Raw genomic sequence first — 14,767 nt, 5'->3', positions numbered from 1 at the left:
CACTGAGTAGGTACGATTTCATTGAATTATGAGATGAAATTTCAAATTTTCCAAAAATCATGATTAGGATTTTTCATGAATAAAAATTGACCCACAAATATAAAAACTTCACATCAATTATATATACTAACCATTTATTTCATATGTAAATAAAAAACTAACCAAATTAATTGAATTCCTACTTAATCATTTATACTCCACTTATTCTTTTATAAAATGTATTTACTAACCAAATTTATTTGATTTCCTATTGGATGCCCTAAAATGAGGGATGGCTCATTTTTTGGGAGGGATATTATTTATTGGTGAACGGTTGATTGGGCAGTATAAAAGGGTGGAAATTGTTTTAGGTCGAAATAGAAAAAGGAGGTATTCGGAGAGCGAGACGAGATTCTTCATTTGCCTTCTCTGATCTCCGATCTCCGATCTCAATCTGAATCTGTGTCAATGGAGAACTCCCGCCGTCAGTCTCTTCTTCCAAGCTTTCTCTACTCCCCAACATCTTCTTTTTCTTCTTTAACTCCCAAAACCCTTGCTGTTCCAGAAACCACCAATGTTCCCAACAACAACCTCATTATTCCGGCACCTAACGAACCTGGTAAGATCGAGATGTACTCCCCGCAGTTCTACGCTGCCTGTACCTTCGGTGGTATCCTCAGTTGTGGTCTCACTCACATGGCTGTCACTCCACTCGATCTCGTCAAATGTAACATGCAGGTACAGATTATGTTCATCTCATTTGCAGATCTATCCATTTCTCACACGATCTCAACTCTTTTCCACATGTATATTGTTGCTCATCTTCTAGATCTAAATTTTTAATCCTACTGTTATTTAAGATTTTCACATCTTGCTGCAACTTGTATCATCGTCTAATCCCACTAGTGAAACTTTATCTTCTTGTATTGTTTACATTAGGCATTAAGCATCTTAACTGACCGCAATCGTATAAATTATCACTAGATTGACCCTGCGAAATACAAGAGCATATCGTCTGGATTCGGCGTCCTTCTTAAGGAGCAAGGTCCCAGGGGATTCTTCAGGGGATGGGTTCCTACCCTGTTAGGTTACAGTGCTCAGGGTGCATGCAAGTTTGGATTCTATGAATTCTTCAAGAAGTACTACTCGGACCTCGCCGGAGCAGAAAATGCTGCAAAATACAAAACTCTGATATACCTTGCTGGTTCTGCATCTGCTGAAGTGATTGCAGATATTGCTCTTTGTCCATTTGAAGCTGTAAAGGTTCGTGTTCAGACACAGCCTGGTTTCGCTAGGGGATTGTCTGATGGATTGCCGAAATTTGTTAGATCTGAAGGTCCCATGGGGTATGCTATTTATCTTTGTTTTGCACATTCCTTAATATGTACCTTACAGAACAGCTTTTTATTTTTTCCTTCATTTGTGCAGCTTGTACAAAGGCTTGGTACCTCTTTGGGGACGTCAGATTCCATGTAAGTTGAACCATCTGTTTATTATCATCAAAGAACTTGTTTATTACTTGGGCAATTCAATTATGTGAGTAGGGGTATGATTACTCAAATGAGTGAAGCTTTTTTATGTTTGCTAGAATTCATAAAACCTATAGTTGTTTAGTTGAACCTGTCTTAAAAAACAATTGAACTTCCAAATGCTGAAACCTCACCTCGCTACCCTCAGAAAGAGCTTGTGCTAGTTTGGAATTGTTGTTTGAGCGAAATAGCCTCTTACTTCTTCTGTTAAATAGAAAAAATAGAGATTATTTTCTCCATGTCTGTTTTATTATATTGGGTCAGAAACCTCATTTAGAATTGCAGTAGTTCCTATAATTGGGTTCTAGGCCCCAGAATGTTTGGGAGTGTAAAATGGCTAGATGAGGGCTTACGTTTGGATGCAGCCAGTGTTCAGGGAAGCTTGAAGCGGAAAAAAGTGATAATGCCCCGCTTCACTTGGGTGATGAAGTGCTCATTCTAGTCTGTGAAGCGTAGAAGGCTCGCATCACTTTGCTCCTGAACACTGGATGCAGCAGTTATTTATTGTCATTGCTGATGGAAATCAATCTATCTTTCTTGTTCTGGTAATGGGGCTTCCCTTTAGTTAGGTGAATGTAAGAAATCGAGCTCTGTGATATAAAGTAATACAGTACATATTTTAAGGGGCTGGGTCCCCCATGTCATGATGTTTTTTCTGCTATTGGGTGCTAAGTTTCTAGGGATGGATAAATTTGAGTGGTGTTGGTAATTCAGATGATGCCTATTTTATCACACCACTGTGTATATGTTTTATTAGTGCGTATTTGGTTGTGCTATTGTTATTTTAATAGTGACATTGGTTTAGTTATTATTTATTGGACATTAAGAATTAAATATCTAAAATTGCCAGATACAATGATGAAGTTTGCGTCCTTTGAGACTATTGTGGAGATGATCTACAAGCATGCAGTCCCAAAGCCTAAAAACGAGTGCAGCAAATCTATGCAACTTGGTATTAGTTTTGCTGGTGGATATATAGCTGGTGTCTTCTGTGCCATTGTATCCCATCCTGCTGACAATCTTGTCTCGTTCCTCAACAATGCGAAGGGTGCAACTGTTGGTGATGTAAGCATTTAGTTGTTTGTTGGACCATCTGTTTCTCTTCCCCTTTAATTTTCTTATATGTTCGCAAGTCATTAATCCGCCATGTGACCCCCCATTTGTTTTTAATAAAAAAAAAACTATGTCCTCAGGCCGTAAAGAAGATAGGAGTATTGGGCCTCTTTACCCGTGGTCTACCTCTACGTATTGTCATGATTGGAACTCTTACTGGTGCTCAATGGGGAATCTATGATGCTTTCAAGGTTTTTGTTGGGCTGTAAGTGTCTTCTTCTAACTCATAACTGGACATTCTAAACCTGTCTGCTTTTCCTTTATTAGTCTACTTTTGAGATTTTATGTTTGCTTTATTTTTTCTGACTTGATTTGTAGGCCAACAACTGGTGGTGTTGCTCCTGCTGTACCTGCTGACTCTGAGGTTGCGAAGGTGTAGGATTGAGAACAAATTAATTCTTCACCAAGTTTAAAAGTAGACTTCTCCAGATTAAACAATAAACATAGATTGCAGATGTTCCTTAAGTGCTCTTTCGTAGTAAGCAAGCTGGAGAGTGTTCTTTCGCTCAACAATCTTTACAATTTTATATTTCTCTGATTTTCAAATTTTTGGAGAGGGGGAGTTCCCCTAAAACTTAAGCATTGCGGATGTCTTTTTTGTTAGAACAGATACAAAATCAATTTGATGCTAAGCTTTTCCCATGCGAGATGGGAATAACAAGTATAGTGGAGGCTGCTATATGTTTTGCTTTGTTCATTTTAACTGTCTGATGTACCAAAAAATGTTTTAAAAAAACTTTCCGCAGGCAGGGAGGGAATTGTTATACAGCTGCAGAATGATGATAACTTGTTATTTTTGGTTAATCCCTTTTCTAATCCCCACTGGCTACATAAGCTTGTTTTGCGACCGTTATACCCACCCTATCCCTGTTATCGTTTTATCCTGCATCTAATTCACCACAATACCTTGATGGAATTTTTCCTACTTTTTGTACCTTGAAACCAAACCAAACAAAATTATGAGAAAACTGCTCTCAAAGACACAAAAGCTCAAGTGAAGTTGTAAAAATAATTGCTAAAAACACCTCTGCCATTGGACGAGACAAACATACATGAAACACATTCTGTATGCGCCTTTTTTTATTTCATATTTTTCCTTTTCTAGAGTCTCCACCAGCTTATTACATTTAGGGTGGTAAAGAGTTTTTGACCAACAGAGTCAAAACTTACTAGTAAAGTTTTGTTGTAGTAACAGCTTTTTGCTTCAAAACGCTACTTACTGGTTTAGAGTATGCATTAGATTACAAGGCTGCATGGGATTAGTAGTATGTCTGTATTGGACTGTCTTCAGTAGAAATCATCCACACTGAAGCTGTCTTCAATGGACCCAAAGCTTGGCATTGGATATACATTAGTTGAGTAATAGGTCATAGGACCCCCTACAAAGTCGAAGGCAGGCTCGTTCCAGAAGCTGGTATCATAAATGAAGGACATGCCCATCTCGTTGTCCATTGCAGGGAAGTAAAAGCTGGACATATCCATTTCTGCTTCATTCATAAGCGCTCCATTCCCATCATCTGCAGCCTGTGCATAATCAGTTAAAATCACGTCCTCCGCTTCATAACCTCGGAAAACCGCTCCACTTCCAGCTTTCCTCGCTTCAATACCCTATACACAAAAACATATATAGCCAGCCTTTGACAAATTACTTCAAAGTAAACATAAGAATCAAAGAGCAAGCTTAATTACATAAATCTGCTTTTGATCATTGTAGTGGAGTGCAAAGTAGTCTCCTTGGCGCAATTCATGTGTTTGGACAAAGTCACCTGACCATCAATCCAACACTTTTTAGCTTTTGCAGAAGTAAAACTTAATTGGAAAGGAAGGGCTAGCTGCGGAGATCTCACCAGTATTTTCAAGCACATACATTCGGCTGCTGTTATTTGGCCAGTACCTATACATAATAATAGAACATCAAATATATGTTCTGGTCTTGACACTTGAATCCGTCAAGTAAATTTGGAAAAATAAAAGGGGACCTCCAACCTGTATCTGAAACTCCAAACATGGATACCATCCATGTCAGCCATTGTGATGGGAAACCCTTCTTTGATCTCAAGAGCTGGAAGATATCGCTCAGCTGCTTTCTGAAATGTTAGAAGAATTATTACTTCAATGTATACTCCAAATAAAAACAAATGTTTCTAAATGCATACACACACGACCATCACCTTGGGCACAACTATTCTTCTCAGGGAGCTGACATCACTGTTTTGGAGCTGCTTGTCGAAGAGAAATCTGAACCCTGTTGGTTCAAGTACCTGAAGCATAAACAACAATTATTAATGTATTTAGCTGAATGGACGATCGCAAACACAACCTACCTGTTTCTTTCTTATAAGAGAGAGGGTCCAGAGGAAAATGTATAATGTTGTTTGTTTACAGGGTATTGAATGAACTACATTGCCAAGGATAGATGAATAAAGTTTTCACCAAATTAATGTTCAATAGAATTTTCAGTTTCATTTCATTGTTTGCATCATTTCATACCTATATCGATGGAATTATTGGATCAGCTTGCGTATAGGTTTTGTGGACTGGGATAAGAATGATTGATTAGCATATCCTGGTATTTCATATTCATTGATGGGAATCCAACTATTTCCAAATTCCTCAAACTAATTACTTGAATGATCTTCACAGTAGTAAGGAAAAATCTTATAACCAAATGACCCTAACCCCAATCCATCAGGAACAACACAACTATTACAAATCTGAGCTTAGATCATGACTTCACTCATGCTATTCAAGTTTACACTATAATGGCACAACTGACAAAGCATGGAGCTAGAGAAGTGCATTATCAAGCCGACAGCAATTTAACATGAGTAGCAATTAAGTAAACACTTTTATTTTAAACACAACACTACTTCTATCTATCTAGTCTTCCTTCCCCCAAAAATTCAATTGAAGTAAGGGAAAAAGAAAAGAGGGGGACATACACGTGCGGGGGGCAAAGGAGGAAGAGGTGGTGGCACGTGTGAGAGAAAATCCAGGGAAGTGAAGTTGAGGGAAGAACGCCTACGCCTCTGGCTGCGACTTCTTTTGGTGGGAGTTGGAGGATTCATCATACTGTTACTGTTATTGTTGTTTCCATCTGCCATTACTCCATACGCCTCGGTTATCTCCATCACCAATGCTCTCTCTAAAAAAAAGAAGAGAAGGCTTCCTCTCTTTTTGTGATAGATATTGAGAAGTGGGTGGGTGAATTATGACCAAAGAGCTTGCACAAGTAGGAGTGACATTTGTGCAACATGGATGAGCCAATCCATTGGGAGTCGGGAAGGATTCATTCATATTAGTGGGTGAGGAGTTGTCACTTTGTCTTTGTTAAGTGTGAACGGTCGAAACTTAATTTTGCAAGTGTTCGAGGGAAGGCAAGCCAGGTGTTGAAAAAGCTCTGTATATCAATGGTGTTTCTCTTTTAGCTTTGGAGTTTCCGTCTTTGTTTATGGATCCATGCATGACTCACTCACTTACTTATATATGAATTCCTCCTGGAATTATTATCATACGCAATTATAATGGAGCCATGAGAAAATCACAGCGACCGTTTTTGTCTTTTTAAGTTACGTTGGATATTATGCTTCAAAATTGACATTGTTCTTATGTGGCAATTGTTATTGCTCTAAATTGAACCCTTATTTTTTTTAAAAAAAAAAAAAAGAATATATCAGACAACCAACTCCTTAATATTATATTATTATTTCTAATTTATTCATTGTATCATGTAGCACTTTCTTTCTTCAAAAATGTGACGGTCTTGCAGTAATTGCAAAACTCCGAGTGCACGTTCCACATCTTTTCGACATGATTCTTGTTTCATCACGAATTAATTATTATGTTATGCATTGTATTTTATCTTATGTTTAAGTTATTATGTTATGTATTGTATTGTTATCTTATATTTAAATTAAATTTCTCATTTTAATATTTTAATTTTGTGTATTCTTTATAATGAAAATTAAAAATAAAATAAAATATTTATTATTGATGAAAATTATAAAAAAATGTATATTAATTTGAAATTAAAATAGTATATATTAAATAATAATTTTTAAAAAAATATTATATTTCATTTTAAAAGAATCATGAATATTAGATATTTAATTAATGAAACTACATGTAAAATAATATGTTAATTGGAAATTAATGAAAATAATAATAAAATATTGAAAAAGTGAAATAGAGAGTGTGAATCGTAGTTTTCCAAATTTGGAGAACTACTATTCAACTCTCTAAATTTTAAAAATAGAAAGTGATTTGAAAGTAGGTTGGAGTGTTTATTCTCTATTTTACTCTCCAAATATAGAAAATGGAGAGTAAATTAGAGATGGTCTAATCGGTTCAATTGTTTTATTAAGTTGGGTGATTCCTCACCTTATTTATGTTTTGGTTCTATTTTTTATCTATTGTATTTGAGTTGAGGATTACTTGAAAATAATTTATTTATCTACATGACGTTAGTATAAGTCTATGCATACTCTATTCTTCTCAAAATTCGTGAATTTCATGAGATATGACGTTGGTATTGGTGGTTTCAAATATTTTTATTGAATTTGGCTAAATTCAAATTTGAAGATAAATCATGGTTTGGAAAACTCCGTAGACATTTTATTTTGCGGAAAATCCAAAGAGTATTTCTAAATTATCGGAAATAGCTCATATATGTCTTTGAATTATATTAATTGCTAAAATTTTCCTTTCACGTCAAACTCTTGAATCAAAAATACTCTTTTTATTAATGAAAAATTTTAAATGCTTCATGAATGTCACATAAGCGCCAATGGGATTCCACTATCACGTAGACCAATAATGTCCCCCTAATATCTAATTTTCCCTCAATACATTTCACATATTTCTCATCATTTCCCCTGATAGCAGATATAACGCAGTGTCGAATAGTTTTTAAATCTCAAATAGCGAACATTTTAAAAAATTTTGAGCAAGACAACTGCATTTAGTTTCCCTTTCTTGACATTTACTAAATTCAAAGTAATCAATTAGTGTTGGTATACAAAACGGCATGATCATAGATGAGTAGATTTCTCATCTCCAAAGCTTACAATTCTAGAAAAAAGAATAAAACATAAAAAGGAATTCAATCACGCCTCCTGTTGTTTCGATCCGATACTGCACCTTCTATTAGCGGAGGAAATTGAGAAATGAGGAAAAAATTGGGGGAAATATGTATTGAGGGAAAAATTAGATATTTAACGAAAAAGATAAATTTGAGCCAAAATATAATTTAAGAATAAATATAAGATATTTCGAATTATTTAAGAATATTTTTGACTTTAAATTTAGTTATGTTTTAAATCACTAATTATTCAAGAGGAATGTGTATATTTATCACTTGGTCATACTTTTTTAATTAGAATTTAAGCTCAGCTCTAAAATAAGCAATCAAGATTTAAGATATTTTTTACTTATTTGAAATTTATTAAGTTGGAAGTGAAGATGTGGTCATATATGTAGTTTTTAATTATTATTTTTTTTTCAAAAATATTTGAAATAAAGTTGAGTTGATTTTAGTATTATTTTTATGGAGTATTTTCAAATATTATTGAAGAAGAATAGATAATCCTAATTTTGTTTATTTGAGAATTTTAAAAGAAGGAAAAGAAAATTGCTGAAAGGGAAGCGCAGTTGAAAGGCTTTAGTAAAACCCTAGTTTTTGGTGTTGGTGTTCCTCTGAAAACAAAATGGCTGAAGAAGAAGATATATTCCCCCTAAAAAGAAAGCCCCAAGCAGAAGAAGCCATCGCCATTGCCAATGCCCACGAAGACGATGTAAACAAGAAGCAAAAACTCTCTATTACTGATTCTTCTCCACACGCCCAGGAGAACAAAGTTGACGTGGACGAAGACGAAGATGAAGATGACTATGAAGGTGAGGATGATGAAGATGAGCAGTCCAATGGAGAGGCAGAAGTCGATCGTAAGGGAAAAGGGATTTTAAGGGATGACAAGGGGAAGGGAAAGTTGATTGAGGACTCTGACGATGATGATTCTAGTGATTTTGAGAGCGAATCTGATGTTGACACTGATACTGACCTTTCCGACGATCTACTGGCCGAAGTCGATTTGGGTAACATTATCCCCTCCAGGACTCGACGGCGTACCCATCAATCTGGCCTTAAGATATCTGATGATCCCGTTAAAGGTGATAAGTAGAAATGCGTGTTATTTTTATGTTTTACAGTTATTATTTAGATAAGACAAGTCTTTCATCCTCGTAGTAGCAATAGTTGCTGTTGTATTTCACTTAACTAATATCTCTTACAATTGGTTTCTTGCTCTCGTTTACTTCCCTCATATTGCTATCTGTAGGCTGTAGCATCTTCTATGTACATTTCGAGATTGGTACTGGGCTATAGCATTATGTCTGAAAATGAAATGTTTGTTTCCTGTCTAAGAGAGATGTTTTACATGCCAAGGTTACTCTGCACTTATGTCTCAGTTGGAAATAAGTTTCATGCTACTGAATTGTTTAACAGAATGTTACCACTCTTTCTTATGCTTTTGTACATGCATTTCTTAAGGGAGAACAGGTCATTGTTTAGTTATCAGCCTGTTTCTGTGTTGTACGAACTAGCCCTTCGGATGGAATGCGATTCTTGATGTTTAACAATTTGTGTACCAATCCTTAACAGCTGATTTTGACTTCTCATTTGCATTTGCATGAAACGTTACGATGCTCACATTGTTTATTTAACCACTTATTTTGGTCGTTCAAGAGAAGCCAGCATCTACAATATCATGTGTCTGCACTACTGCTCTTTGTTTGACCTAGCTTGACTGATTATCAGTTCTAGTTTTAAGCAGTTAGTTCCTCTGTCTGGGTTAGGGAAACGGACTAATTTGTCATATGATAGTAATCATTTAGGAGTCTTGAACTCAACAGAAATGTACAAGAAGGAGGGCATACATGACCAGGTTGTGACTGCATGGTTTGCGCCTGATGGCTCTAATCTGAACCTAGGGATGATATCTTCTGTTGGTTAAATCAGTTAACAACTTGATTTAACGTAACAGTCTATTGAACTGATAGACCAAGTTTGCTGGGGAATAAGATTTTCAGCGATTATTTGTTTCCAACAAAATATTGACTTCTGATAAAGCTAAAGGGACTATGGGGGGACACTCTGTTTCTGCAAAACATTTGTTCTTTCTCGTCTTTCCAGTGACATGTTGGATTTCATAACGCAAGTTGCTGATCTGTTTTAATAGAAGTTTGAATAAATGTGGAAAGTGATCTGTTGAGGAAACTATGCAGATTAGAGAGTATGGCCCTTTTTTGGCAACAATGGAGCACCTCTTCCTTTTCATTCATTACGCTCATTTCTTGTGGTGTTGTATTATTAGCAGTCAATGTCATAAACTCTTCGGATCATAACCTACAGCTATCGACAGTTGAGCTGTTTTCTTTTACTTGAGTCTGTCCGGAGGAGGGGTGATGCTGGGAGGTGTTGTTGCATTGTCATACCTGTACCTGTAATGAAGTGTGAAGTAGAGTAAAACCACTTTTTAAACTGTTTTGTACTTCAATCTTTGAGGATAGTTTGTCTTTGGAGAAGATTGAGGTTGAAAGTTGGAGAATATTTTCCAATTTGGTTGTGACCAACTAATGTTATCGGTACTTTGAAGTTTTAAAGTGAGTGGGGACTAGCATTGATTTACTAAGTTCGTAATTTTGGATAAATACGTGAAACGTACCTTTTTCTTTAAAATAAATTTAGGGCGAGGGTCTACTACTTATGGGCAAATAAAGATGATTAACTTAGTAACTGTAAAAGCATAGCGTTGGGGGTTATGCATCATAATTGTCACTCACCTTGTCTGTTGAGATACCAAAATATAAGTCACTCAATCATGTAATGTATGCATGTGCACAAGTATTTGAAGCAATTCGGGTAGTACAATTGTGTGACGACTGACTGACTGCACCACCCTTGTATCATTAAATAAATTTTGCTTCTCTCAGAGGACTTTGGTGTGTGGCCAGATGTCCAAACCTAACAGATCTCAGGGTAAATTCTGCCGTCCCTCTGAGGATTTTACTTCAACCTCCTCAATTGCCACACTATAAACTAAAGTATGCTCTTTGCAACTCTACCTCAATTTTCTGCTTGTTAAAAGTTGCAGGAATTAAGGGTCTTCCTATGAAGAAGGCTAAGTGCTTAAATCACTGTTGTAGCAGATGACTAATGCTGTAAGCACTCACTGATAGTTGTGTCAAAGAATTCAGTCTGTTCCATTGCGAACCCAAAACTGCAACATGTGATTACGAGAAAGTAATGACGGGATGTTATTTGTGTTGAATGGGTGCAACAAACTTGATAGCCCTTTTGGTAACATGAGCAAGTAGGAAACAATGAGATATCACCCATTGTATGTTGTCCTGCCAAGTGATCTTTGGAGCACTGGCACTGGAGATGCCAAGGCTCAATATGGAGAAGATGTACTTGCATCGCACACCTAATTTTGTTCAGACATTGTAGACGTTTTCCCATTTACAAGTCATCGTCTCATTCTCTTACAGGCTCCAGCACCCACCATATCATCGATTGGGTAATTCGTTACAGCTTTTTCTTTACTATAATTGTCTTTGATTCACTGTAAGGAGTAATGTTTCTCTACTCTACGGTCTGGATTTAGTCGGAACTTTTTCTTTATGTCAACAAGCTTGGCAACCGTTGAGCGCGACAAGAATGATTCTTTTCGTTTCGTATAGAAGCATATTGAACAATTTTAGAGTGCCTTGCAGTTCTCGATTACATGTTTTAAGGCATTAAAAATCAGGTATTAATGCCTTACGGATGTAAACTTACCCATCAGCGTGAAGACGTAATACCGTATACCCGTGCACAAGGGTCAAGTGCTGGTTAACTAGAATATTACACAAGCATCCTAAAATTATTACAACCTTAAATTACACAAGCATCCTAAAATTATTACAACCTTACTTTTAGACCTGGCCATCTTTGTCAGATAAACTATTCGCACTGAAATGGCACAATCGGAAGTATAAGAAAATGAAATTGTTGATGCTCGAGAAGCAAGAAAACCACAAAAAACAATAATTTAGGTATTCAAGGAACCCAGAACAAAATTCTCATAAAAAGTGAAAATCTTAGCTTAATGATCTGCCGAAGACTAACATCTCAGTCTAATTACCTGCTTGGATGTTGTTACAAGTGTAAAAGTTAAAAACTGGTACATAAACTGTTTGACTAACAAGGACAAACAGAATAAGCTGGAAGGTTCCAAGCATTCTTGCCTGAATAATGACCAAGTTGCAAGCCAGCTAATTTGTATTCAGCGCTTCTTTTTCGCAGCGTTGGACTTTGAAGGGCTCGCAATCAGGTAGACAAATAGAACCACAATTGAGATCACAGAAATCAAGGAACCATATTTCGCCATCAATTTCTGTAAACAAGGTGAGATAAATGAGATCCTAATTCTCATAATTTTATATTTCAATTAAGTACCAAGCATGGGACATGTAAGATGTAGAAATTATAGATTCAACTTAGAATGTCGAACTTAGGGAGTGCGCTCAGGGAGACGTTTATAAGATGAATTTTTCCATCCATGCAGCCCGGATTCTTTCTGAATTCAGATGTGTTTTTTTCCTAAATCAGATATTGATTGATGACCTAGTAAGGGGTTATTTCTATGTAAACTTACGTAGCTGTAATCATTATCAAAGCTAAATATTATTGTAGAAAAGATGTCATACCTTTGCCTGTGATGAATATTCACCACGAGTTTGGACAGTCCATGCAAAAAAAGGAAATTCATCTCTTAGTAAACTATAATTAGCAAAAAAATGTGTTCTGTAGTTTGTGCAGCTGCAGCTACTAGTATTTGAGCGCTTACCCAGTCAAACTTCTTCTCCGGGGGCCTATCAGCTAGTATGTCAAGAGGGAGGATTGGAGTTGAGAATGCCTCCTAAAATGAGAATATTATTGATAAACACCATCCATATCAAGCATACCAAGTAGAAGCATATAAGCAAGAATGTCAAACCTGTAGAGCAGCCTTAGTGGGAATACGGAATGTTATGACAGCTGGTGCCCCATAAAACACTGTTTTTTTCTTAGCTTCCAACTCAAAGGAATGGGAGAGAGAAGCCCCACTGACATCAGACAAACAAATAAACAAACATGAAAAAGAGACAACATAAAGAAGTTAAATAGTCAGATGCCACCAATTTTAAGAGGACTCACGCGTCCAGCCTTTCCCACGACATGGATGTGTTACCAGCGACAATTTCAAATACATCTTGAGACCAGTTATCATCATAAAGACTCACATCGTATGCCGTCCTGAACAAAAAGAGCTTTTTCATGTCAAAGTCACATCATTATCATCCATCGGTAAATGATAATGCATAGAGCAACTGGCCGAAATCTTTAGGGCGTGTTGGTTGCACAACAAAAGGTAAAAGAATCTCGCAAAGTCATTCTCTAATTAGCTAATGAGATTCTTAGATTCCTAACTGTTCACCACATTGAAGCCAACGAATTATTCTACCCCACACATGATTCAAAAACGAGCACAAGGTTTGAATCATTTTGAAATGTACCGAGAGAGAGATTGCTGATGACATGAAAAGAAAGTAAGGAACACATTATTATTTAGAAGGAAAATACTATTTTCAACAAATATCACTAGTGGTTATTATTTTTCCCCCAAGACTTAACAACCAAATTTCAGCCGAGGTGACTGTATTTTCTTAATTTCTTGTAGGAAATCTTTCTCATCAAGCACAAGGGATTCAAACAGCAGACTTGGAGGGTTTCCAAATCCCTTTACTTAGCAATTCCTTATCCACCTCTTACCAATCAAAGGGAAAAGGTGCCCTTTTCTCTCCGATCACATTCAGCAATATCATCCATTGCTATCTAAATCCAGACAGATTGATCTGGTGGAGAAAGACTAAGGTGCATAGTGTTATCTGAAACAGGTGCTGGCTGGAGAGTTTGAATACACGATTCCAATGATATTAAACTCAGAAAAATAGGATAACTTTTTCTAAACATTGTCTGTACAGGAGTTAGTCTTTCAAAAATTAGAAAACAATGAGATCAAAAAATTATAGACTACTCATTATGACTTTTAAAACGATACTGTCCTTCAGAAACATTTTTTACAAAAATTATATGTATAACACATTCAGAAGAAAATAAAGTTTTTTTTTTTGGTTTTGAATATTATTTGTTTAATGTACAAATATGATGATAAATTAGTGAGGATGGGAGGTGAAGTCAAAAAGGGATTCCTGTCAAGATTATTTCGCAATTTGTTGTCTCTTTTTCCAAGGATGTTTCAGATAATTCAAACAATTACATTTATTAACCCAATAAAACAATCAGATCAAGAGAAGCTGTTTGGAAATGGGACAAAATGAAGAGTGAGATTTATTAGTTTGATTTCCTTATCAATTGAGCAAAGTATACTCCGGTAGGATAAAGACAGCGTCAAACAATTAATGCTAATTACTGCAGGTCCTAATATTAAAGTAATTAAAATGAAATCCAGATGTAGGCAGGGAAAGTGAAAACAAGGAAGTTGAGATCTGAGTAAGAAAAGCATACGCAGATCCTTCGTTGTAGATGTCGATGGAGATGGAAATCCGTTCGATGTCGGATTTGAGTCGAGTAAGAGCGGCCTTCTTGTGTGCGACAATAAATGGCCCGTCGGAGGCTGCGATTGTCCATGAGAAACATAATAGAGCTAATACGGTAGCTAGGAGGAACTTCCTCGCACAATCCGCCATGTTTGCTTAACAGATACAGATTCAGATTCAAATAGGATCAAAGACTTTTCAGCTGCTGGTGGTGGTGTAGTATTACCACTATTACATAGGGAGATCTACCACGTGTTCAGATATCATTGGTCCAGTGACGTGCATTGCTCCAAACTGGACAGATATGGGCCACTTTTTTTCTTTTTCTTTACTATTACCATCATGCATTAAGCCCAACTTCTAACTCGGCCCATTGGGTTAACTTCACAAATTCCCTAAAAGGAAGTGCTTTTGATTTATTATTATTTTCACATTCTTAACAATTTTTTTTAAAAAGAAAACATAGCCTATGTTTCAAAAAAATTGCAAGGCAAAGCTTTTATATATTT

The 14,767-nt window shown here is 36.2% G+C and overlaps 4 protein-coding genes across 5 annotated transcripts; 2 read left to right on the top strand and 2 right to left on the bottom strand.

The window, feature by feature from the left end:
• Positions 1-248: 248 nt before the first annotated feature.
• On the top strand, positions 249-3,387 carry LOC107011283 (mitochondrial phosphate carrier protein 3, mitochondrial). The gene is made up of 6 exons (XM_015210704.2): positions 249-717; positions 964-1,325; positions 1,408-1,451; positions 2,359-2,573; positions 2,702-2,826; positions 2,940-3,387. The coding sequence occupies exons 1-6, from the start codon at positions 448-450 to the stop codon at positions 2,998-3,000; spliced, it is 1,077 nt and encodes a 358-aa protein (XP_015066190.1). The 5' UTR covers positions 249-447; the 3' UTR covers positions 3,001-3,387.
• A 283-nt stretch (positions 3,388-3,670) lies between these two features.
• LOC107011284 (B3 domain-containing transcription factor FUS3) lies at positions 3,671-6,172 on the bottom strand. Its single transcript, XM_015210705.2, is given in 7 exon segments — positions 3,671-4,229; positions 4,311-4,387; positions 4,469-4,515; positions 4,608-4,708; positions 4,793-4,882; positions 5,564-5,769; positions 5,772-6,172. Coding segments are annotated over 7 exon segments (948 nt in total). The 5' UTR covers positions 5,878-6,172; the 3' UTR covers positions 3,671-3,908.
• A 2,044-nt stretch (positions 6,173-8,216) lies between these two features.
• Positions 8,217-9,038, top strand: LOC107009274 (histone H2A.Z-specific chaperone CHZ1). The gene has a single exon (XM_015208585.2). The coding sequence runs from the start codon at positions 8,327-8,329 to the stop codon at positions 8,795-8,797; it is 471 nt and encodes a 156-aa protein (XP_015064071.1). The 5' UTR covers positions 8,217-8,326; the 3' UTR covers positions 8,798-9,038.
• Positions 9,039-11,531: 2,493 nt separating this feature from the next.
• LOC107011829 (translocon-associated protein subunit beta) lies at positions 11,532-14,496 on the bottom strand. 2 transcript variants are annotated; one of them, XM_015211485.2, is made up of 6 exons: positions 14,227-14,496; positions 12,856-12,954; positions 12,656-12,764; positions 12,506-12,577; positions 12,366-12,371; positions 11,532-12,052 (listed from the first exon to the last, which is right to left on the bottom strand). In XM_015211485.2, exons 1-6 carry the CDS (start codon positions 14,406-14,408, stop codon positions 11,942-11,944), a joined length of 579 nt encoding a protein of 192 aa, XP_015066971.1. In that variant the 5' UTR covers positions 14,409-14,496; the 3' UTR covers positions 11,532-11,941. The 2 variants fall into 2 exon arrangements, with proteins under 2 accessions (XP_015066971.1, XP_027770500.1); XM_027914699.1 differs by lacking the exon at positions 11,532-12,052 and adding an exon at positions 12,104-12,258.
• Between the last annotated feature and the right edge of the window lie 271 nt (positions 14,497-14,767).

Source organism: Solanum pennellii, chromosome 2, assembly GCF_001406875.1.
Source record: "Solanum pennellii chromosome 2, SPENNV200".
NCBI lineage: Eukaryota > Viridiplantae > Streptophyta > Magnoliopsida > Solanales > Solanaceae > Solanum > Solanum pennellii.
Note: the sequence above shows the minus strand (reverse complement) of the source record. Positions and strands in the feature narration are given on the sequence as shown.

Bases quoted from the DNA above. Each gene is read 5' to 3' on its own strand.
- LOC107009274 (XM_015208585.2), top strand. From the start codon at position 8,327: ATGGCTGAAGAAGAAGATATATTCCCCCTAAAAAGAAAGCCCCAAGCA.
- LOC107011283 (XM_015210704.2), top strand. From the start codon at position 448: ATGGAGAACTCCCGCCGTCAGTCTCTTCTTCCAAGCTTTCTCTACTCC. The intron at 718-963 runs GTACAGATTATG...AATTATCACTAG, and splicing joins TCGTCAAATGTAACATGCAG to ATTGACCCTGCGAAATACAA. The intron at 1,326-1,407 runs GTATGCTATTTA...TCATTTGTGCAG, and splicing joins AGATCTGAAGGTCCCATGGG to CTTGTACAAAGGCTTGGTAC.
- LOC107011829 (XM_015211485.2), bottom strand. From the start codon at position 14,408: ATGGCGGATTGTGCGAGGAAGTTCCTCCTAGCTACCGTATTAGCTCTA. The intron at 12,765-12,855 runs GTGAGTCCTCTT...GTCTGATGTCAG, and splicing joins TCGTGGGAAAGGCTGGACGC to TGGGGCTTCTCTCTCCCATT. The intron at 12,578-12,655 runs GTTTGACATTCT...TTCTCATTTTAG, and splicing joins CCACTAAGGCTGCTCTACAG to GAGGCATTCTCAACTCCAAT.